Below are 23,586 nucleotides of genomic sequence, written 5' to 3'. Positions count from 1 at the left end.
TTGGCTTTTCCAGACTGCAAAAGATCCTCTGAGAAAACCCAAGAAGTCATTGAAGTGTGTTTCTTGCCTCAAACGACTTCCTGATGACTATCCTAAGAAACTATGCAGGGACTGCATTGCTAAAGTTGTCCGGGAGGAACAACCGTCCCTCATGGACGAGAGTAAGTCCATGATGCAGGAGGAGATTAAGTCTTCTTTTGCGACTTTTTCCTCGCTTCAAAAAGAGAAACCTGTGGAGCGGCCCTGTCCTGCGGTCTCAGAGCCCCCCGCTAAACGCCACAAATCGGACGATGACGTCTCATCCGACTCTGAGGTTTATAGGGGTTCAGCTTCCTCCTCTAAACATATGGAGGATGAGGACAAGCTCTCTGAGCGGGATTTTTCTGAGAGCAGAAGGAAATTTTATTTCTCCTCTGAGGATATGCCCGAGCTCTTAAAAGCCGTCAGAGCTACCATGGGAGTAGAAGTGGCTTCTACGCCATCAGTACAGGACGAAATGTTTGGAGGTCTCAGGGTAAAGAAATCCAGAGTCTTCCCCATCAACGAAAACATCAAAGGGATGATTTTGCATGAATGGGCAGATCCGGAGAAGCGGCTCGGTGTCGCCAGATCTTTCCAAAACCGGCTTCTCTTTGATCAGGAAGAAGCTAAGACATTTAATACCATCCCTAAGATTGACGCCCAGGTAGCTAGGGTCAATAAGAAAACCAGCCTACCATTTGAGGATGCTTCTCAGCTCAGAGACCCTCTGGATAGAAAGGCCGCCGGCCTGCTGAGAAGATCCTGGGAAGCGGCTATGCTCACGCTTAAATCGAACATAGCAGCCACATCTGTCGCTAGATCTATGTTCATCTGGCTCTCTGAGTTAGAGAATAGGGCCTCCAGTGATCCCTCAACAGATGAGTTTGTGAGCGCCATTCCCCTGTTAAAATCCGCTACAGCTTTTTTGGCAGACGCCTCCGCGGAGTCGGTACGGTTTTCAGCAAAGGATGCGGGTCTGTCAAATGCAGCTCGCCGGGCCTTGTGGGTGAAGTGCTGGTCGGGGGACAAGGTATCAAAGTCCAGACTATGTGGTATCCCTTTTTCTGGAGAATATATCTTCGGACCTGAACTAGAGAAAATCCTAGAAAGGGCCTCCGATAAAAAGAAGGGTTTTCCGGAGGAAAAGGTCTATAAAAGGAAGTATCCCTTTCGTGCCCCTTCCAACCAGGGTAGTCAATACACCGGTAAAGGCAAGTCGGGCCGTTTCAGTTACCCCAAGGGGGGGAGAGGTAGGGCTCCCACTTCTGCCCCTCAAAAAGGAAATGGAAACCAATGACATCGGGGTGGGGGGGAGATTGAGGATGTTTTTTCCCCGCTGGGAGGAAATATCCTCAAACTCCTGGGCTCTGAGGATTGTAAGGTCGGGTTACCGAATACAGTTCTCGGATCCTCCCCCAAAGAGGTTTCTAGTCACCAAGGTGGCAATCCCAGACTCCAATCATCCCATGTACGCGGGCATCCGGGAATTACACTCAAAAGGGGTAGTGACGGAAGTACCTCAATCCGAAAGGGGAGGGGGTTTCTACTCAAACCTTTTCCTAGTGAAGAAAAAGGAGGGTTCCTACCGCACCATAATAAATTTAAAACGCCTGAACAGATACATCACCTACCAGAAATTCAGGATGGAGACCCTAAGATCTATAGTCCCTTTGCTCCAGAGCAACTCAGTAATGTGCTCGGTCGACCTGACCGACGCCTACTATCATGTACCAATACATCCCAGCTCTCAGCGGTTCTTAAGGTTCGCGGTCAGAGACCACCAGGGCAAGATTCTTCATTACCAATTTACCTCTCTCCCCTTCGGCATATCCTCGGCCCCTCGAGTTTTTACAAAGCTAATGATCGAGGTAGTGGCTTATCTAAGAAAGGAAGGTCTGACTGTTTTTCCGTACTTGGACGACTTCCTGATTTCAAACAGCTCCGCTCATCTCTTGCTGAAAGACCTAAGCTTCTTCCGGCAAACTCTAGAGGGTCTGGGTTGGCTGATCAACATAAAAAAATCCCAGTTAGATCCGACAACAAAGATCTAGTTCCTGGGGGTTATTCTGGATTCCCAGAAACAGATAACCTGCTTACCTCAGAGCAAGGTACAGGACATCCAGAGGAAGATCTCAATCTTCAACTCAAGGAATCTTTATTCCATCAGAGACTCAATGAGTCTACTGGGGGTCCTCACATCCTGCATTCCATCGGTTCAGTGGTGTCAGATCCACTTTCGAACCCTACAGATGTGGATCCTCAGGGTTTGGGACAGAAGAGAATCTTCCTTTAGATCAAAAGGTGATCATCCCTCAAAGAGTAAAGACCTCCCTTCTTTGGTGGAAGGACAAGCTAAAAATTTCCAAGGGGGTGCAGTGGTCAAGGAATCCCTATGCCCAGATCACCACAGACGCAAGCCAGTACGGTTGGGGAGCAAAGGTCGGAGAAGCTTATTACCAGGGAGTCTGGTCCAAATCTTTCAGCCTTCAGTCATCAAATCTCAGAGAATTGATGGCAGTCTGGAAAACTCTAGAGCAGGCAAAGATTCATCTTCAGGGCCATCACGTAAGAGTCCTGTCAGACAATACGACAGTGATAAGATATTTAAACCACCAGGGGGGCACAGGTTCGGGCAGCCTACTGGATTTGTCAACAAAAATATTCGCCTGGGCCGAAGCAAACGTCCAGTCAGTATCTGCAATCCACCTGAAGGGGTCTCTGAATGTGGAGGCAGACTACCTAAGCTGGGCGAGAATAGATCACTCGGAATGGTCCTTAAACGAGGACGTCTTCCGGACTATAGTGGACAAGTGGGGGAGTCCTACAATAGATCTTTTTGCCACTCCCGTAAACTCAGTTACCAGTTTTTTGTTCCCTACACCCCAGAGACAGCCCGAGGTTTCTGGACGCCTTCTCTTTCAGATGGAACCGAGGTCTCCTTTATGCTTTTCCTCCTCTTCCCTTAATACCAAGGGTGGTACAGAAGATCGTACAAGACAGTACTTCAATCATACGGGTGACACCCTACTGACCAAAGAGGGGCTGGTTCCCAATCCTGTGGAACCTTGCCAGCGAAGATCCTTGGATCCTGCCAAAGAGACGAGACATACTGCACCAAGGTCCGATCCTACACCCGGACCCGGACTTCCTCAACCTAGCAGCATAGATCCTGAGACCCAGATCCTAAAGAGTCAGGGTCTATCAGACGCAGTAATCTCAACCCTGAAGGCTTCCAAGAAAAAGGTGACCTTTTCAATTTATCTAAAAATCTGGAAGTGTTTCTGCTCATGGGCAGGTTCGCCGTCACCAAATACCTCGGCCCCAAACATCCAAATGATTCTGGATTTTTTACAAAGGGGTTTCGACATGGGATTAAGACCGTCCACACTCAAGGTACAGATATCGGCTCTTAGTTGCTTTTACGACACCGAGCTGGCAGGCCATAGGTGGATAAAACGCTTCATGAAGGCAACAACGAGGCTACGTCCGACCCTAAGACCTCATGTACCCACCTGGGATCTGGACATCGTCCTGAGGGGGCTATCTCATCCTCCGTTTGAGCCCCTGAGTGACTGCTCCTTGAAGCACAAATCCTACAAGACTGCATTCCTGGTTGCCATCACCTCAGCCAGAAGGATAGGTGAATTACAGGCTCTTTCAATTAGAGAGCCTTACTTACAGGTCCTGGATGACAGGATAGTCCTAAGACTAGACCCGTGTTTTCTACCAAAGGTAGTCTCGAAATTTCATAAGGACCAGGAGATCACCCTTCCTTCCTTATTTGACAACCCAGCTAATGATCAGGAAACTACCCTTCATTCACTTGACGTCAGACGGGCAGTACTGGATTATTTAGAGACCACTAAAGACTTCAGGAAGTCAGATTGCCTCTTTATCCAGTTTGGAGGAAGAAACAAGGGTCAGAAAGTTTCCAAGTCCTCCATTGCCAGATGGATCAAAGCTACCATCACTTCCTGTTATTCCTTACAGAATCTTTCGGGCCCAGGCAATATCAAAGCCCACTCTACCAGGGCAATGTCTTCTTCTCAGGCAGAAAGAGCGGGTGTCTCCCTAGAGGAGATCTGTAAGGCTGCCACGTGGTCCAGTATACATACCTTTGCCAAACATTTATAGGTTGGACCTCTTTAAAAAGACTGATATGGCATTCGGACAAAAAGTCCTTCAGTCTGTGTCCCACCCATAAATTCATATTTGATATACCTCCTTGTATGGCCGTCGTGGTGATGATATGGAAAGCTGGAATTAGTACTTACCGGTAATTCATTTTCCATGAGATCACCACGACGGCCCGTATTTCCCTCCCTATTGTTTATCCGGGGGTTGATATGATGTAATATCTTCTCCTGTTTGTTTATTCTTTCACGTGTGTATCCACCACCCTTTACTCTGATATTTTGGAAGCACTGGTGTTTGGTGGGAGGGGAGCATTTAAACCTTCTCTGCTTCCTGCCCCTACAGAGGTCAGGGGTCAATCTCCTTGTATGGCCGTCGTGGTGATCTCATGGAAAATGAATTACCGGTAAGTACTAATTCCGGCTTTCATTTATTAAAACGAATATGAATCGGGAAAGTAAGGAACTTTAAAATTTAATATAATTTTAAAGTTCCTTACTTTCCCAATTCATATTAGTTTTAATAAATGAAATAAATTATATGTTTTAATAGACCTGAAACGGGAATTTAGTAGCCTAGGCGATTTGAACCATATTATGTCTATTCTTGTCCGCAATTGCGGCAAGAATAGGCATTTCTACGGGGGTGCCGGCCGGGTGTATTGCGGATCCGCAATACACTACGAACGTGTGAATGGACCCTAATAGATATTGCGTTTAGTTTGGCTGTTAACCCTTGCTGTGTTACAGGAAAATGAGTTAAAATTGAAAGTCTGCCCAAAAAAGTAAATTTTCCTCTAAATTGTGGAACACCTAAAGGGTTAACAAAGTTTGTAAAAATCCGTTTTGAATAACTTGAGGCGAAATTTCTAAAATATGGTCATTTATGGGTGGTTTTTACTATTTAAGCCCAACAAAGTGACTTCATAAGGGGTGCAACAGGCCTTAAAAAAATAAATAAAAAAAGTGGGTTTTGGAAATTTTCTTACAAATTTTAAGAATTATTTCTAACATTCTAAGCCTTCTAATGTAAAACATGTCATATTTGCAAAAAGCCTGGTCACGAAGTTGGAAAATGGCCCGGTCATTAAGTGGTTAATTTGCGTGGGGTAAGGGAGTTGAATATACTTAGAAATCTACAATTTTGGTCTGGATTCTGTTGATGACACTTCTTCTTACCAACTACCGGTATAAATAAAAAATTTTCCTATAAAGAAGAAATAAATTGTTTCCCTATCCTATGAATGTGTGTTGGATCCCTGCTGGATGCGGATTTATTTTGTGCTCTGTCTTCTATTGTTTTGTAGTGTTATTCCCCTTTTGGCCCTTGTGTATATTACTGGCGCATTAAAGAACATTTTTCACTTTAAATGCTCTGTCCAGGAAATTTCTCTGAAGCAGTATTGTAAATCTGTAACCAAGGTCAGTTGGGGAAGTGCAGTTGACATGGGCAGGATAAGAAACAAATTTGGATCTCTGAGCAGTGGTTGTGTGCATCAGAAGTAATGACCTGAAGCCTGGCAAACATATTTAAACCTTAATCTTTCACGCAGTCTCGCCTGTGCATGATTTTGTCTTGATCAAGGCACACATGTATGATTTCCTAATATATCCGATGAAATTAATCAGCGCCTGCCTAGAAGCAGTACAGTTGACTTTCATTTTGGTCCAAATGGCTTGTGTGCTTATTTGAGGCTTCTGTAGGTAGATGGGCTTCTGATATGCTCTTCTGGAAATGATTACATTTGCATTCAGTGTGCTTGTATAGTATAAAAACCTGACTACTCTAAACAGAAGCTAGCTGAAGTTAGGGATTACATCTGTCGTAGATGCCCTTTCGTGTACAGTTGCAATAAAAACCTGTTGGAATTACCTGGATTTCTACCCTGATTACTAATGATATGTTGTCTATCGAAGTCACGATTATCGACCAATACAATTTAACTAAGGCTAGTTTCACACTAGCGTTAAAATCTGCTGGATACTGCCTGCACTGCCGGAGCCTAATGACTGTAATGGGACCCAGCGGGGATCCGGCCTATTTCCAGCATTAGTGCCAGGATTCTGCCTGACAAAAACTGATGCAAGTGCTTTTTTTTTTGTCAGGCTGAATCATGGTACTAATGCCAGGTCCCATTATAGGCAATGGGGCCTGGCAGTGCTTCGACCCCTTCCAGCTACACCATTTATGGTTAACTCCAGCAGCTGTTCGTCTGCCGGAGCAACCTGTAAGATTTTAATGCTAGTGTGAAACTAAACTAATAAGACACAAACTGCTGTACCCACATTCATAGTGTAGGGAGAAAAAGTAAGGGAACCTGTGATTTTTTTTTTTTTTTTTTTTTAAGAACCTGTAGATTCCTCTTTAGCAGCAATCGCCAAACATTTCCAGCAGCTGCAAATAATATTTGCACAATGTTGAAGGGGTTTTTCACTCCCTAGGTATTATTGACCCTGTAGATAGTTAATCAATATCTGGTAGGTGAAAGTGCCTTGAATGAGATCTGAGCTTTCAATATGCCGGTAAGGACATTTTTGTCACACACAGAAGCAAGTGACTTGTCCTGTCCAGGCTAGTTCCACCTCTGCTCCGTCCTTCCTTCTGTCCATGAGCAGAGAGAGACAGCACAGCCACATACAGGCAGCCATTAAAACTAATCTGTGCTGCACTGAGAGCGCTGTGAATGGGCAGCAGGCAGGCGGTCATGTGACAGTGTCAGAGGGCCCACTGTAGGGTACTCCTTTACTATGGTGGGCCAGTCTGATGCTAGTTTCCACCATACCTAGCACTGTGCATTTGTGTTTAAACGTTTCATGTGTATGTCATCTGCCCAGGAAAATCCAGGTGACCTTAATCAAAGAGGGGCCCCAATGGGATTTTAGACAACACCACAACTTTGTGGTGTCCTTCCATGAGGACCATTTTAGTTCAGTGTTTATTTGTTTATTCGTGGACACATGACCAAAGGTTTTTGCAATTTGTGGAGTCACTTGTAGATATTATACTGTTCCTCTTTCTCAACTCTTTCAGGTTCAGAGTGATGTCAACAGGTTGCCTACTCATAGGGAGGGTAGCAACAGTCCTGAATCTTCATTTGTATCTAACCATGGGATGATGTACAACCTAGGTCTCAACTCTGAAAGTATTTTGAATGATTCACATTAACCAGTCTTTCTTGAAATGAACACATTTGTCAGTAACTAGTTTTGTTGTGCCTTTATTTAGAGCAGTTGCCTCACCTGGGACCTGTACCTATCTTGAGAACGAAGCTCCCAAAAAGGAGGCCGCACGCCGCACTATGCATGCTTGGTTTACCTCCGTTCATTGTTTGCTTGGTTATGTACTGGCAGCCATTATGGAGCGGTGGTTACACTTGCACTGTGCACTCTCCATTAATTTCTATGGGACTACCAAAAATAGCCGAGCACACTGCTCCACTATTTTCGGTGGTCCCATAAAAATTAATTGAGGGCAGCTGCCCATGTGTGGTGTGCTCTCCAGAACCTTGGGCTACTCCACTCTAGAGAAAGGTGCAGGTCCCATCAGTGGGACCTTCACCTATCTGACATTGTTGGTGTATCCTAGCAATATGCCACCAATGTTTGAAGTGAGACAGTCCCTTTAAAGGACAAAGCAACCATGAAACCCACATTTCTAATATTTTTCCTTAATTGAAACTATTTTTGCTTTTGGAGAAGAGAACAGATGTACACTTACATTTTTCTCCTCTGCCTTATGAATGTTTATTCAAATTAACATATTTGTAGGGCTGTAATTGTGTTGACCCAGATACTAACAATATCTTGTTAGTTATTCCGGACAGTGAGCATTGCAAAATGTAAAAATTAAAAATAAAATTGCAAAATTGTTTATTTTTTCATTCCGTTCCCAGAAAGATTTAATCAGTGATAAATTGCAAATATGCCATCAAAAGCTACAACTTGTCCTGCAAAAAACAAACCCTCATATGGCCAATTTGACTGAACAATGGTTGTCTGCGATGGTGAAAAACATAACTTGGTCACAAAATGGCTAGGCGCTATAGGGTTAAACAAATTGCTAATATTCTATTTTAAAGGGGTTATCCTATAAAATATATTACTGTGCGATGAAAAGTTGCAACATTTTAAATAGAGTATAATTTCAATATATGTGCAAAAAAATAGTTTTTGTACGTACATTACATTTTCTTCTGTGGTAACACCCCCTGCTGACTGGTTCACCTTGTCTGGCATCCAGAGGTGGACTGACATGCCCAGTAGCTTCCATGCTCACTTCCTCTCCTTTCATTGCTGATGTAGTAATCTTGTAGAAAAGCAGATGAAGTAGCTGGTATACTTCTAAAAAAAAAAAAAAAGTTTTTTTTAAAATTTCTTTTTATATAAGCATCTATAAACAGTAGCAAAGGAAATTGTAGGGGCATTATATATCATGTGCATTTCTGGGGCTGTATGTGAGACCAGAGCGAGTGATGATGAGCTTCTGCCCAGCCACAGAAAGGCAAGCAAGTCCTCCAGATATGTGAGCGAAAGTTTTTTAAATTTGTGGGATAAGCTGTGAGGTTTTTGCATAACTGGAGATCCTGTATATAGAGGCGTGCTGCACTGGACAAGTATTGTTGCTATCCATAAATTTTCTAGTGATAGAAGTGAACGTTGTCCATAGTAAATTCACAAAAAGATGAACGATCATTGTATTTACGTATGACTGCGTAGTACGTTGCTCTTGTGAGTGCTGTTACTGGGCACTTTTGCTCCTCATTCATTGCTTTAATGGAAAAAATAATCTGATACTCGGACTCTAAAATAAATAAAAGCACAGTATTTTTTCTGCTTTCTTGTCCTTTTTCATTTATTAAAAATAATGTCCCCATAGCAGGTATTTTTGTGGCTGAAATGTCAAGTTATTTTTTATTTATTTTTTTCATCCCCAACAAGCTGTTAACCTCTGACTCACAGAAACATATTTTCTTGCTCCTCAGTGTCCATTTTACAAATACCTGCAATTTATACAATTACATTTCTTGCAACAGCTCCATTGTTACTTGATCAGAGGTGTGTTGCCTTTTTACATGGCATGTTTCTTTCATTTTACCCTGATGTATAAGGCTACTTTCACACTCTTGTTTGGTGCGGATCCGTCTTGTATCTGCACAGATGGGTCCACACCAATAATGCAAACTCTTGTATCCGTTCATATCAGATCCGTTTGCATTATTCATAAAAAAAAAAGTCTTAGGCCTCTTTCACACTTGCGTTGTCCGGATCCAGCGTGTACTCCACTTGCCGGAATTACATGCCGGATCTGGAAAAACGCAAGTGTACTGAAAGCATTTGAAGACTGATCCGTCTTCAAAATGCTTTCAGTGTTACTATGGCACCCAGGACGCTATTAAAGTCCTGGTTGCCATAGTAGGAGCGGGGAGCGGGGGAGCGGTATACTTGCAGTCCGCGCGGCTCCCGGGGCGCTCCAAAATGACGTCAGAGCGCCCCATGCGCATGGATGACGTGCCATGCGATCACGTGATCCATGCGCTTGGGGCGCCCTGACGTCACTCTGGAGCGCCCCGGGAGCCGCACGGATGGTAAGTATGCTGCTCCCCCGCTCCCCACTACACTTTACCATGGCTGCCAGGACTTTAGCGTCCCAGCAGCCATGGTAACCACTCTAAAAAAGCTAAACGTCGGATCCGGCAATGCGCCGAAACGACGTTTAGCTTAAGGCCGGATCCGGATCAATGCCTTTCAATGGGCATTCATTCTGGATCCGGCCTTGCGGCAAGTCTTCCGGATTTTTGGCCGGAGCAAAAAGCGCAGCATGCTGCAGTATTTTCTCCGGCCAAAAAACGTTCCGTTCCGGAACTGAAGACATCCTGATGCATCCTGAATGGATTTCACTCCATTCAGAATGCATTAGGATAAAACTGATCAGGATTCTTCCGGCATAGAGCCCCGACGACGGAACTCTATGCCGGAAGAAAAGAACGCAAGTGGGAAAGAGCCCTAAGTCAAAACAAATCCGTCTTGACTTACATTGAAAGTCAATGGGGGACGGATCAGTTTTCAATTGCACCATGTTGTGTCAGTGAAAAAACGGATCCGTCCCCATTGACTTACATTGTAAGTAAAGACTGATCCGTTTGGCTCCGCATAGCCGGAGGCCAAACGCAGCCAAATTGATGCATTCTGAACGGATCCTTATCCATTCAGAATGCATTGGGGCTGAACTGATCCGTTTTGGGCCGCTTGTGAGAGCCCTGAAACGGATCTCCCAAGCGGACCCAGAAACAAACGCCAGTATGAAGGTAGCCTTAAATGTACCACATACGAAAGTTCGAAAAGTTAGCTATAGATCAAATGACTTGATAAGGTTTAAAAATATCATTTCTTAACCACTACCCTTACTGACTGACTTTAATGCAGCGATGAATCATTTTCTTAAGCCATCTGTTTCCATGGCACTCATATGCAATAATACATTTTTGTTCTCTGCTGGTGACTTAAACCTCAAAATTATATAGTACAGAAGTGAAAATGAACACGGACGAGCACACACTTTCAGGCGAAGTAAGCCATTTAATTAAAATTGATGCAAGTGAGGTTTTCAGCAACCAGCCTGCCTTCTAAACCAAATGGAACAAAATTGTAGTTGAATGAGGGTGAAAGGCTTTCAGCTTGCAAGCTATTTGTGACTATGGCTTTCTGGGGCCATGTCTTGCTTTAAAGCTATGAGCAGTAGTGGGATCATGCAGGGCATCCACTTATCTCAAGGAGTGCAGCCAAATGAATTGTCACTTGTTTAAAAAGCCTGCCATTCCTCTGTACAGCACCATTTGCCACCGAGTGATTCCACTTCAAATATTTAAGGCTTTCAGACAGAAAATTTAATTTATACACAGAAAGTACCCTTTAAAATTATACTTTATGCATGCTGTTCAGACAGAGGAGAACCCTACAGTTAGGACATTTATTTCCCCCATTCAGTAACATTATTACTTCTGCCTGCAGTTTCTTGTGCACTCCTATGACACGGCATTAAACAGCTGGTGGACCACTTGAGCCGATTCAGTTTGGGGCTACTCCTAATGGCAGTTGGAGTTCGTTGAAGTGATGGCTGTCCCATGGGGGAACAAACTGAGATGAGGGCAGGCAGAGGTACATAACCTTTAAGACTGCATATGCCTCCTAGGAGCTTTCACATGGGGAAATAGTACTTCCACCCCGCTCTGATCCCCCAACAAAAACTTTTCTCCCAACTAAGTCAGTCATCTGCTCTGCACTGATGAGCGGCAATTACCCTGTAACTGTCTGCACATGAGCTACTGGTTTAGCTAGTTAACCTATAAGGTAGCTACCTTCCAACTGATGGCACCAGAGGCTCAGCTCTCTTTATCTTTCGAAAGAGCTGATTTCCATATCATTTTCTATATGCTCTCCACAGGGAGACTTAAGCCTCAGTCACACGCCAATGTTTTGGTTACTGATTTCCATCAGTGATTGTGAGCCAAAACCAGGACATAAGGTATAAGGGAAAGATCGGCACCTATTCTGTGTTTAGAGCCGCACCTGGTTTTGGCTTAGAATCACTGATGGAAATCACTGATCAAACACTGACGTGTGAATGAGGCATTACATTTATACACAGCAGCCAATTTCAGAAGGCAGAGCTGCGGGGGAGTGAGCAGCTGACTGAGCCAATGATAAGGCTGAAGGTGGGTCTCAGACTACCTCAGTCCCCCTTTAAGTGCTATAGTTATTCTTCCAGGTTAGGAAGAAACAGCATGGCACTCGTCTTAGGACAAATTGACCTTTTATTGGCTCCACAGCAGGTACAGATCACGGGTATGACTTCATACACACAGACCGGCCTAAGGCCTGTTCACCTGAATCAACGCTTTCCAAGACTTGTAAAAGGTGGTGAATTAGTCCGAAGGCGAGTGCTGTGCCGTTTCTTCCTAACTTGGATGTATTGCAGTATCTTTTATTGTGCACAGAGCACACATGGACATTGTAGCACCACAAGTTAAAGGATATCCATTGAGGTTATTAGTACTGCCGGCTATAAGTCTTTATACTGGATTGGTAACGATAGGTATTCTACAGTGACAGATGACAGATCTGCCTTAAAGGGGGTTATACGAACTGTTTACCACATATATGGTGGGATTTAAATGCCAATGAGCATAAAATGCTTTATATTACTTAGTTTTTTTCCCCTAGTTTGTCAGATAGGCAGCATGCAGGCTTCATGTATTGCATAGTGTCTAGGACCTAGCCCCCCACCATGAAGCGCTTTCTTTCCTTGTCATCCAGTGCAGTCTGACAAGCTGACAACTACACTGATGCTGCTTCTTATGTGCTTAGTCAGCAGCTCTCCTGATGAGCAGAGAGAATGCCTCCTCACCACACCAAGGATCCATCTCAGCCCAGGAGTCGGAGGCAGACTAGCAATTTAAAGTGGCCCTGGAAGAAACTAAAGGTGGGCTATCCAAAATGACAGAAGTTGGGAGCAACACAAGTAGGCAGGCTCAGCAGAACACAGGTGTTAAGTATTCAACATACGGTTGAATACTTAACACCTGATACGCACCAGCCTGATGATGGTAATGCAGTTGAATTCTAGAAGGCATCTGTGGCATCCGATGCGCCCATTATTAATTTATTTTGAGTGTCAGATTGTTACATACCCATCAGCCTGAGGAGGGCTATAGTGTCTCCATGGGCATCGTCCACCAGGAAATTTCCCTCTATGGTCCTATGGTCTACTGTCCTCATTCCTCTCTGCAAACAGAACCTAAAATAATAATCATCAACTAAATAAGGACCCAGAGCGCAGCAGGTGAACTTAAAAATCCCAGCACACCATTGTTAGTGTAAATTTAAAAAAAGGTCTCTACATTGGCAGTAAAGGTCAGCAGTGCAGTCAATATCAAAAGACCTGCTTTACTCCAAAGGAGCAATCTTCTGACCAGCAATTCAGGCGCTGTCCCCTTAATGGTCTCCTTGTAGCGTCCTCCTCTACTGTGCCTCCTGTAGACTTGTATGGATCACCACGTTGCTGTAGATGGCCACACTGCAGCCCTCTCACACTGTTAAATCACTGTTTGCCAGCTGGAGCTGCATATATCTTGGATCACTATCTTCCAACAGTCACAGGAATACAAAGAGACAGAGCCTTGTGCAGAATCATTTAAAGTAAAACAGCCTGCTGAATTTATTCAGAATGCTTACACGATGAACATCTTGTATAAAACATGTACAGTCATGTGAAAAAATTAGGACACCCTTTGAAAGCATGTGGTTTTTTGTAACATTTTTAATAAAAGGTTATTTCATCTCCGTTTCAACAATACAGAGAGATTAAAGTAATCCAACTAAACAAAGAAAACTGAAGAAAAGTCTTTTCAAGATCTTCTGTAAATGTCATTCGACAAAAATGCCTATTCTAACTGAGGAAAAAGATAGGACACCCTCACATGTATTCCCTCTTAAATTGGCTCAGATCTCATACAGGTATATCACACCAGGTGCACATAATTAGTAGATCGTTACTCTGCATGTTGAATGAGGCTTGCCCTATTTAAACCTCAGACATTTAGTTTGGTGTGCTCCTGACTGTTGAAGTGAGAGTGAGCACCATGGTGAGAGCAAAAGAGCTGTCAGAGGACTTCAGAAAAAAGATTGTAGCAGCCTATGAGTCTGGGAAGGGATTTAAAAAGATCTCAAAAGATTTTGAAATCAGCCATTCCACTGTCCGGAAGATAGTCTACAAGTGGAGGGCTTTCAAAACAACTGCCAACATGCCCAGGACTGGTCGCCCCAGCAAGTTCACCCCAAGAGCAGACCGCAAGATGCTAAAAGAGGTCTCCAAAAACCCTAAAGTGTCATCTCGAGAACTACAGCAGGCTCTGGCTACTGTTGATGTAGAAGTACATGCCTCTACAATCAGAAAGAGACTGTACAAGTTTAACTTGCATGGGAGGTGTGCAAGGAGGAAACCTTTGCTTTCCAAGAGAAACATCGAGGCCAGACTGACATTTGCCAGAGATAAAGTTGACAAAGACCAGGACTTCTGGAATAATGTTCTTTGGACAGATGAGTCCAAAATTGAATTATTTGGACACAACAGCAGAGGACATGTTTGGCGTAAACCAAACACAGCATTCCAAGAAAAGAACCTCATACCAACTGTGAAGCATGGAGGTGGAAGTGTCATGGTTTGGGGCTGCTTTGCTGCAGCAGGACCTGGTCAGCTCACCATCATAGAATCCACGATGAATTCTACTGTGTATCAGAAGGTGCTTGAAGAACATGTGAGACCATCAGTTAGAAAATTAAAGCTGAAGCGGAACTGGACCATGCAACATGACAATGACCCAAAACATACTAGTAAATCAACCAAAGATTGGCTGAAAAAGAAGAAATGGAGAGTCCTGGAATGGCCAAGTCAAAGTCCAGATTTGAATCCCATTGAGATGCTGTGGGGTGACTTAAAAAGGGCTGTACGTGCAAGAAACCCCTCAAACATCTCACAGCTGAAAAAGTTCTGCATTGAGGAGTGGGGTAAAATTTCCTCAGACCGATGTCGAAGACTGGTAGATGGCTACAAGAACCGTCTCACTGCAGTTATTTCAGCCAAAGGAGGTAACACTCGCTATTAGGGGCAAGGGTGTCCTATCTTTTTCCTCAGTTAGAATAGGCATTTTTGTAGAATGACATTTACAGAAGATCTTGAAAAGACTTTTCTTCAGTTTTCTTTGTTTAGTTGGATTACTTTAATCTCTCTGTATTGTTGAAACGGAGATGAAATAACCTTTTATTAAAAATGTTACAAAAAACCACATGCTTTCAAAGGGTGTCCTAATTTTTTCACATGACTGTAATAAAATAGTAGGAATCATCTCAGGATGGAGCTCCTAAGTGCCCAACTAGTTTTGCCTCCCAAGGCTTCTTCAGGGGTTTCAACTCATGAGCTCCATCCTGAGATGATTTCTACTATTTTATTGAATGTTTTATACAAGATGTGAATCTTCAGAGTATTCTGAATAAATGCAGAAGACCGTTTTACCTTATATGATTCTACAGTAGGCCCTGTGTCTTTGGGTCTCCATATGTCCATGACTGTTGGATGATCGTGATCCAAGATCACGTTGTGTTCTTAAAGGGTCACTGAGTCACATATTTGAATTCATAGACATATCAAAAGTTTTGATTGGTGTAGGTCTGAGTGCTGATGCCCACACGATCCCTAGAACAAGACGTGAGAAATGTTCTCATAGCGTGTTCTCTCCTTGCTGCAGAAGACCGAATTGGATGGGCCCGTACACTTCTATTGAGCCCGTCTCCTGCAGTGAGAAGAGCAAGTACAATATACAATTGCATCTCTTTCCTCATTCTGACGATCTCAACACTCAGACACTGACCTATCCCTTTGCAAATTTTTTGACAGTGGGAGCCAAGAGAGTAGCTGCTTATTCAACTGTGTGATGCCAGAAGGATTTCAGCATTAAAGGGGCTTACCTCACACATTTAAAATTCATATATCTGGAGGCATTTCTTCCCTTTCTGTGGTGGGCAGCAGCTCATCAAGCTCCTGCATTTCCCAAGATGCATTGCAGTTAACTCTGTCTGGGCCGCGTCACGACTCCGACATGGAGAGCAGGGAACTGAGCATATTAGTCGACCACTGAATGCAGGGGAAGGTGGACCGGGAGGATGAGCGCTAAGCAGCAGGGGATGCTTCCATGGAGGAACATGTAATGTACATTACAAAAAACAATGTTTTTATTGTATAGTACAATATTTTATTTGCAATGCTCTATTCATTGCATAGTAATACGTTTTGTGTAATAACCTCTTTAAGAGCGCCCAGTACCCATGTCTATTGCCATTACTTATAAACAAACTGAAAGTACACTTTCAGTGATTACAGTGCAAATTAATTCAGCATTTTTCTGCACCAAACTGAATATCTGCTCAGCTCCTGGCTTTGGAACCTCCTGTTAACTGGGCTTTTGGTTCTAATGGGTAGTTCTGCTGAGTGACTGTAGATCATCTTTGTAACACAGTGAATTATGAATCAATGCATCTCTTTTGATATTGCATTCAATCAATACATGACAAATTATAGCTTTCCCAAAAAATCTATATATCAATCTGCTCAGCTCCTCATTTGCATCACTTCACGTTTTTTCTAGGGGAAGGGGGGTGTTGCCTTTTTCACCACTTTTTTTCTATTTTCCTTGCTTTACCTCTTTTCTTCTTCTTTTTACCTTGTGTAAAATCAGACCTTGAATATGAGCAGTTTAATGTAAAGCATGTGTTTTGGTCTCTTTCCAATACTGCATTTTTTTTTCTGAATATTTTATAGGGTGCTAGAGTAAGATTATTTATTTATTTTTTTACTACTTAAAATATTTTTGCATTTCTGAGGGACCTCTCCCTGGTGTGTAGGGAGTCTCCATTTTGACATGAATATATGTATTTTTAAGCATTTAAATGTGGTGATATTTTCGGCAGTTAACATCTATTTAGCATTCTGTTCTTTTGGCTGGTTTTGCATCTGGCGTTTTTTTGTGAAGTACTGATTTATTGATTTTAAATTGGTTTCATTGTTATGAATCCTTCACTCACAAAATGCATGCTGTTATATAAAGAACATTTTTCACATTTGATCTAAAATTGAAAATCCAGTATGAAGTTTACTTGGTAATATGATAAATATACAGTACAAGTCATTGATTTACTAGCAAGATGCTAAGGCTTTGGCACGGTTTGCTTAATCTGTTCAAGCTCTTTACCAGTTTCCTTGTTAAGTTGTTTCACATATTAGTCAGTTCATACAGAAATATGTCATGATTACATAATTAGTCTGTTTATATGCCTGCAAGGGTCCACATGGGTAACGCGGGCACCAGATTACCTGTAATCTGGTGTGGTTTCTACCTGAATCCACCCAGGTAATCTAGCGAAGAGTCCAAGACCCTGTCAAGTGAACTATAAACTGATTAATTTGAAGCACACAAGCCAAAAGCAGCTGCTGTTTTTGGCTTAGGGGCTCCATATGCAGCAGTTAATCATTTGGCAGTGCCTTGGACTCTTCTTGCAAGTTGGAATACCTGGGGAAGTCAAACATCTTTCAAAGACATCAATTCAATATAACGTAATTGTGAGTTAGTTTTAAAAGAATTTTTCTAAGTTAAAGAAACACCTCAGGCAATGCTGTTTTATGGCTGGTATGGAACCGATGGAGCAGTTCTAAAAGGGTTTTTCTAGATTTAAATACTCTGGATAGGTAATCAGTATCTGAACAGTACAGTCCACCTGGGACCCTCACCAATCAGCTGTTTTGAGCGCCTTGGCCTTCTCCGTGCTCCCCAAGTGCAGCGCCGTACAATGTATGGAGCTGTGCTTGGTATTGCAGCGCCGCCCAATTCACTTCTATGGAGCTGTGCCTGGGCCATGTGACCGATGAAAGTGTCTTCACATGGCCTAGAGAAAGCAGAGAGAAGGCCGCTGTCGGATACTGACCACCTATTCAGAGGAAAGTTCATTGGTATTTAAGCCTCGGAAAACCCTTTAAGAAATCAGTGAGTCATCCTCCGACGCACTAGGCATAACAGTATATAAGCTTTACCCAGGTACATTTTTTGTGCCCATAGTTTAATTGCTAGATCTGAATCAACTGCATTATGGATTCTCTGTAAGCATTCTAAAGCTTTTGATCCAGTCTGTTTGGGGTTCTGGCTGAGCATAATACCAATGATACTAGAAAACAAAGTAACAGCAGCACTACCAGTCAGTTAACTTTGTGATAAAGTCCAATACATGGCGATCCAGGCAGTCATGGGCCTTAGCCTGGAGGCCCCAGCAGATTCTATAATGAAGAAAACTGTAGCACTCTGTGTCTTTCTTTAGTGATGATGAAAATTTATTCACCAAGTCAAAGTCTTTTTAGTCAAAACGTCTCATTTTGAATAAATATTAGTCGTGCACAAAGGAAGACACAAAGTGCTGCAGTTTTCTTCATCTCCAATGATACCAATGCATGTATAAGAGTGGGTTCACAGCACCATTCTTTCCCCCATTATTCTGGTCTGTCAGAAGAACAGAAAAAATATGGATCCTGTTAAAAAAAAAAAAAAAATAGTGAGCATTAGACTAGTTTAACACTTGCAGCATCCTTCTCCGGCAGGCTGTCCGGTGGGGAAACGTGCCATGTCGTAGTTCTATTTCAGCAGCCTCTTGGCATCTTTGCCTATGCTGTACTACGGCTGGACCTCCGGCCTGCCTCTATTATAGTCAATGGGGCCGGAGTGGACTTCCGGCAACACTATGCACTAGCGGCACCACTGATTCGGCAGGCTGTTCACCCACAGGAACAGCCTGCCAGAGAAGGGTGCCGCTAGTGGGAAAGTAGCCTTAGTTATGCACATTTGGCATCAGTTTGAGCCATTTCCGTCTGAGATACGTAATTTTAGACAATACATGCAGGACTTTATTCCATGTAATGAATGTTAGAACTATATCCTACAGATTTTAGTATTATGTTGTTGTTTTTTTTTTTTGCTTTTTTTGCTTGTATGTAGTTATCCATCAATTATATTATGATTTTGTTTCAGAATTGATAATCCAGTGCTGCGAAGATTTTCATATGTAATTTCCATATCCTTTTCACAGGTCCAACAGATCGATAGAGTAGTGGAAGTTGTAGAAGAAACAATAAAAGGTAAGATTTTGTGATACTATCCTTTTATGAAATGTATTAATTCTATGAAGTATATAGATTTGGATTACCAGGGGTTAAGGGATATTCTCATATCAAGGATGCTTTATCTAAAAAAAAACAAAAAAAAAAAAACAAAACATGTCCACTTGCATGAGGCACACCCATTGTACATGTGAGGTCACTTGACAAGTTCGCGGTTTATTCTTTTTGTGGCATTTGGGGGGGAACGTCATTCCAGTCCACCCCATGTCCATAGCAATATTTATACTTAATTTCCAACATTTACAGCCGCCGCTACATTTGTGCATTGTTGGCAGTGCTTGCACAGCTCCTGCACGGTTTGCAGCTAGGAGTTTGACTAGGTTCTCAGAGCCCACATTGGGCTAGTGGGTGGGGGGCAGGGAAGGGATTAGCTCTTTAAAGGGACACTGACAGGGCCAATAAGCATATTGAGGTACATATATGGCAGTACAGGTCTTATAATGGGTATTACAATCATATAAGTATCCCCCCCTGTCCACATTATACATACAGTAAACTTAAGTTTTATAACCTGCTCCAACGGTCTTCAATCTGCCCAAGGGGCGGCGTTTCACCTCTCTTGCGCTCAGCCAGCCTCCCCAACTGCCGCTTTGAAGCGCCGCCCAGCTCATGAATATTCAGTTTGCTGGGCGGCTTCTGCGGTCCCCGCTCTGAAGCGCTTCGCTTACCAGTGCCCGGCGCATGCGCCGGATCTTGTGAAGTCCGGTACAGTAAGCGCCGCCTAGCTCATCAATATTCACTTCGCTGGGCGGCGCTTACTGTCCCCGCGAAGGGCACTGTTCAGCGCAGCGCTTCAGAGCGGGGACTGCAGAAGCCGCCCAGCAAACTGAATATTCATGAGCTGGGCGGCGCTTCAAGGCAGCAGTTGGGGGAGGCTGGCTGGGCGCAAGAGAGGTGAAACGCCGCCCCTTGGGCAGATTGAAGACCGTTGGAGCAGGTTATAAAACTTAAGTTTACTGTATGTATAATGTGGACAGGGGGGATACTTATATGATTGTAATACCCATTATAAGACCTGTGGTGCCATATATATACCTCAATATGCTTATTGGCCCTGTCAGTGTCCCTTTAAGCCTTCTTATTTGTCAGTCGGAATGCTAATAGATACATGAACTTGTTGCTGTAAGACAACATCATATCACTTCCTACCATAATTATTAATTCACTGTGTCTGTTTGCAAACCGGTCAGATACAGTTTTGCGGGGACTGCGTCGCTGTAGCCCTGCATCAATGACACGCAAGTGATACGAACGAAAGCAAGCAGGCTGTCTTATAATAACCCACAGAGTTTTGATGACGTATCCTCAGGACATTTAATCAGTATCTGATCGTGGGGGGCCAACTCCTGACACCGCTACCAATCAGTTGGTTGAAGAGACCACTGTGCTGTGGCGAGTGCTGCTGCCTCCTTACAGCCAACCAAACACAGAGCTGTACATTGTATGGAGGCTGTGTTTGGAATTGCAACCTAGGGTCATTCACGTGAATGGGACTGAGCTGTAACTAGGCCACGTGACCAAAGTACATGACGTTAGTGACCTAGGCAGAGGCACTTTCTCATAATGCCGTAATGTCATGGAGTGCCAACTACTTAAAAATTTTGCTACACTGTTTTATGTCCTGGTGCACAAAGTGGTTAATTAAGTATATATATATTTTTTTATAAATTATCTTCTGAAAATGGGTTTTATAAACCAGGCAAACTGTTCACTATTTTCATGCACCTATACAATATACCTGCTGGAGATATGATATATATAATATTTATATATCTCATATATTGCACTATACAAACCCTGTTCTTAGTCCTAGCATTTCGATGTGCCTAGATGTGTTTGTGTACTGGTCTTGGCTACCACCCCTTCTGCCCCTTCCTATATCAATAAGTAATTCTGCTGTGCAGGTGCCTTACTTTGTTTTTGGCCTAAACTTTAAAGACCAAGCTGCCAGTGATCAGGAAACACTCCTTATATACTAATCACCAGTTTTATTTTTGTTTCTATTTTCAATTCTTACGCTTGTTTGCTGTTAGGTTTGTGTGCCAGGGTAGTCTTCTAATCACAGTCAGACTCTGCTTAGTATGTCATTCACAGTCATGTTTTGGCCTTTTGCCAGTCTGAGACTGATATATGAGAGTATTTATTTGAATTCTAAGTGGATTACAGTGCCAAAGAAAGCAGAGTAATTGCATAAAAGTATACCAAATATCCTCTTGCCTACATTTATACAGGCCAGTGAAACCTCTTCAGCCCTTTGAGGGGGCTTTAAAGCAGATGATTTTTTTACTAAAATATACTGATAGATCACTTGGCAACATTTGATGAGGTACAAAATGGTCTGTTAGTTTTGGGTGGAGTCGGTAAAAATGTACTGACACTTACTCCAGCTCAAAGGATATTATCTGTTATTAATATTTTGTAATTTATTTAGAAATTGTAATCTTAAATGTGTTCTATAAATCTAAAGCCCTTTATTAAAAACCGTAATAAACAAGGTTTCTAGTGATGCGTTCTCACCTCTTCTGTCCCTTATACTAGCAATAAGGGATTATGCACACAACCGTATATATTTTGCGGGCCGCAAAACAGATCCACCACAGATACGGATGACGTTCGAGTGCATTCCGTATTTTACAGAACACCTGGCCCCTTATACAACAGTACTATCCTTGTCCGTAATGTGGACAATAATGGGACATGTTCTATTTTTTTGCAGAAAGGACATACGGAAACGGAATGCACACGGAGTAATTTTTTATTTTTTTATTTGCGGACCCATTAAAATGGTATTCTAGTGATGATCGGTTTTCACCTCCCCTGTGTTCTCTCCTGTCCCTTAAACTTAGCAGGTAAATATTTCCCATACAGAGAAGACTGCAGACTTAATCCCAGATAAACCTTTTATGACAAGCAATGAATATAGCAGCTCCACTTTTTACTTGTTTCTTTTAGTCCCATTCTCTGCATTTCAAGGACATACATATATAGCTTTTCTAACTTTTCCTGAGGAGACTTTCATACTGTGTGAACAGTTATTAGGCACATTTATTAAACAACTACAGTGCTGTCGGTCAATCCAAAATGTGAATAGACCTCAAACCTAAATAGCTACATGTGCATTATTATTGGGCGACTATTGTTGTGCAGAATTATGTAACGAAATAAGAAAGCAATATGTTCCCATCTCACTTGTTTATTTTCATCTGGTAAAGTTAAAATATTGAACAAACAATTCAAAATTTACAAAAAAAACATTTGTGAGATTTCAAAAAATAAAGTCAGTGACAAGTACAGTCATAAGGCTACTTTCACACTAGCGTTTCTATTTTCCGCTATTGAGATCCATCATAGGGGGCTCCTCAGATGAGGAAGGGGGCTGTATCTTTCTTCTTTGATCTTTAAGGCCTTCACTGGCTATCCATGCAGTAGATTACTTAGATGCATGTGATGAGCATTCTCCTGCATAATAATCATTATTTTATTTTATTTTTAAAGATGTAGACTTTCTTGTACCACTGCCTGAAGAAAGTGTCTTCTAAAAACTGGCAGTAGGTTTGGGAGTTGAGTTTGATTCCATCTTCAACACTAAACATTCCAACAAGCTCATCTTTAATAATGCCAGCCCATGGCAGGACCCCAGCTCCACTTTGCTGGCGTATGAGTCAAAGTGAAGCTGTGTGCTGTTATTTATTCAGCAACGAGCCCATCTATCTGGTCCGTCAAGAGTCACTCTCCTCTTCAGATATTTCTTCACCCAGTCTTAACGTTTCAACTTGGCTTGTTTAGTGGCAAGGTCTCAGGCTTCCTTACCATGGCCAAGTCTCTGAGCCACTAACACCTTGTACTTCTGGGCAGTCCAGGGAGGTTGCAGTTCTGCAATATGACATAACTGAAGGATAATGGGTTCCCGGTCGCTTCACGTTTGACTTTCCATCTTTTGGCTCTTAATTTGCATCTTTTATATTATTTTTTTTCACCTCAACATGTCTTTTGTGACCCTGTTGACTATGTAAAACAAATAGTTTGATAGTTCTATCATCACGCCCCAATATCTTAACCGTTTCAAGAGTGCTCCATCCCTCTAAAAGGCTATAAACAATTTTTCACAATCGCCTCTGTTTTTTGCTCATTTTGCCATATGAAAACAAGCTGCCTAATAATTGTGCACACCTTGATGTAGGATCTTGTTCTCATTAGGCCAGACCCTCCCTCATTACACAAATGCACATCACCTGAGGTGCTTCAATCCAATAAGCATTCAAGTTTATACAGCTTGCTACGGTCAAAAACAACTCACTTGCCTAATTGTGCACACAGTGTAGATTTCATACAATTAGGCCTTATGCACATGACCGTTGCGGAGCCGCAAAACACGGATGGCATCCATGTGCCACAACCATTAATATAACAGGGAATATTTTTTTTTGCGGACCACGAAACGGAGCAACGGATGCGGAAAGCACACGGATTGCTGTCCGCATCTTTTGCGGCCCCATTGAAGTGAATGGGGTCCACATCCAAGCCGCAAATGCAGACCAAAACGGTCATGTGCATAAGACCTTATTAAAATGGGTTGTCCTGGTTCAGAGCACTGGGATCACTACTAGATGGAAGTCTCCGCCTAGCATTCCCATACAGAGACCTGGTACATCACCGGATCTA

General features: G+C 42.7%; 1 protein-coding gene across 3 annotated transcripts in view; it reads left to right on the top strand.

The window, feature by feature from the left end:
• The window catches only part of CDKAL1 (CDK5 regulatory subunit associated protein 1 like 1), a 908,375-nt gene that overhangs the window by 215,229 nt on the left and 669,560 nt on the right, over positions 1-23,586 (top strand). For all 3 annotated transcript variants that reach the window (XM_044293876.1, XM_044293878.1, XM_044293877.1), the window contains one exon: positions 18,834-18,882. In XM_044293876.1, the coding sequence (XP_044149811.1) occupies positions 18,834-18,882 (49 nt within the window). The remainder of the gene's footprint in view (positions 1-18,833; positions 18,883-23,586) is intronic.

The sequence above is a fragment of the Bufo gargarizans genome, chromosome 5 (assembly GCF_014858855.1).
Source record: "Bufo gargarizans isolate SCDJY-AF-19 chromosome 5, ASM1485885v1, whole genome shotgun sequence".
NCBI lineage: Eukaryota > Metazoa > Chordata > Amphibia > Anura > Bufonidae > Bufo > Bufo gargarizans.
The sequence above is the reverse complement of the archived record's forward strand: the minus strand, read 5'-3'. Positions and strand labels throughout refer to the sequence as shown.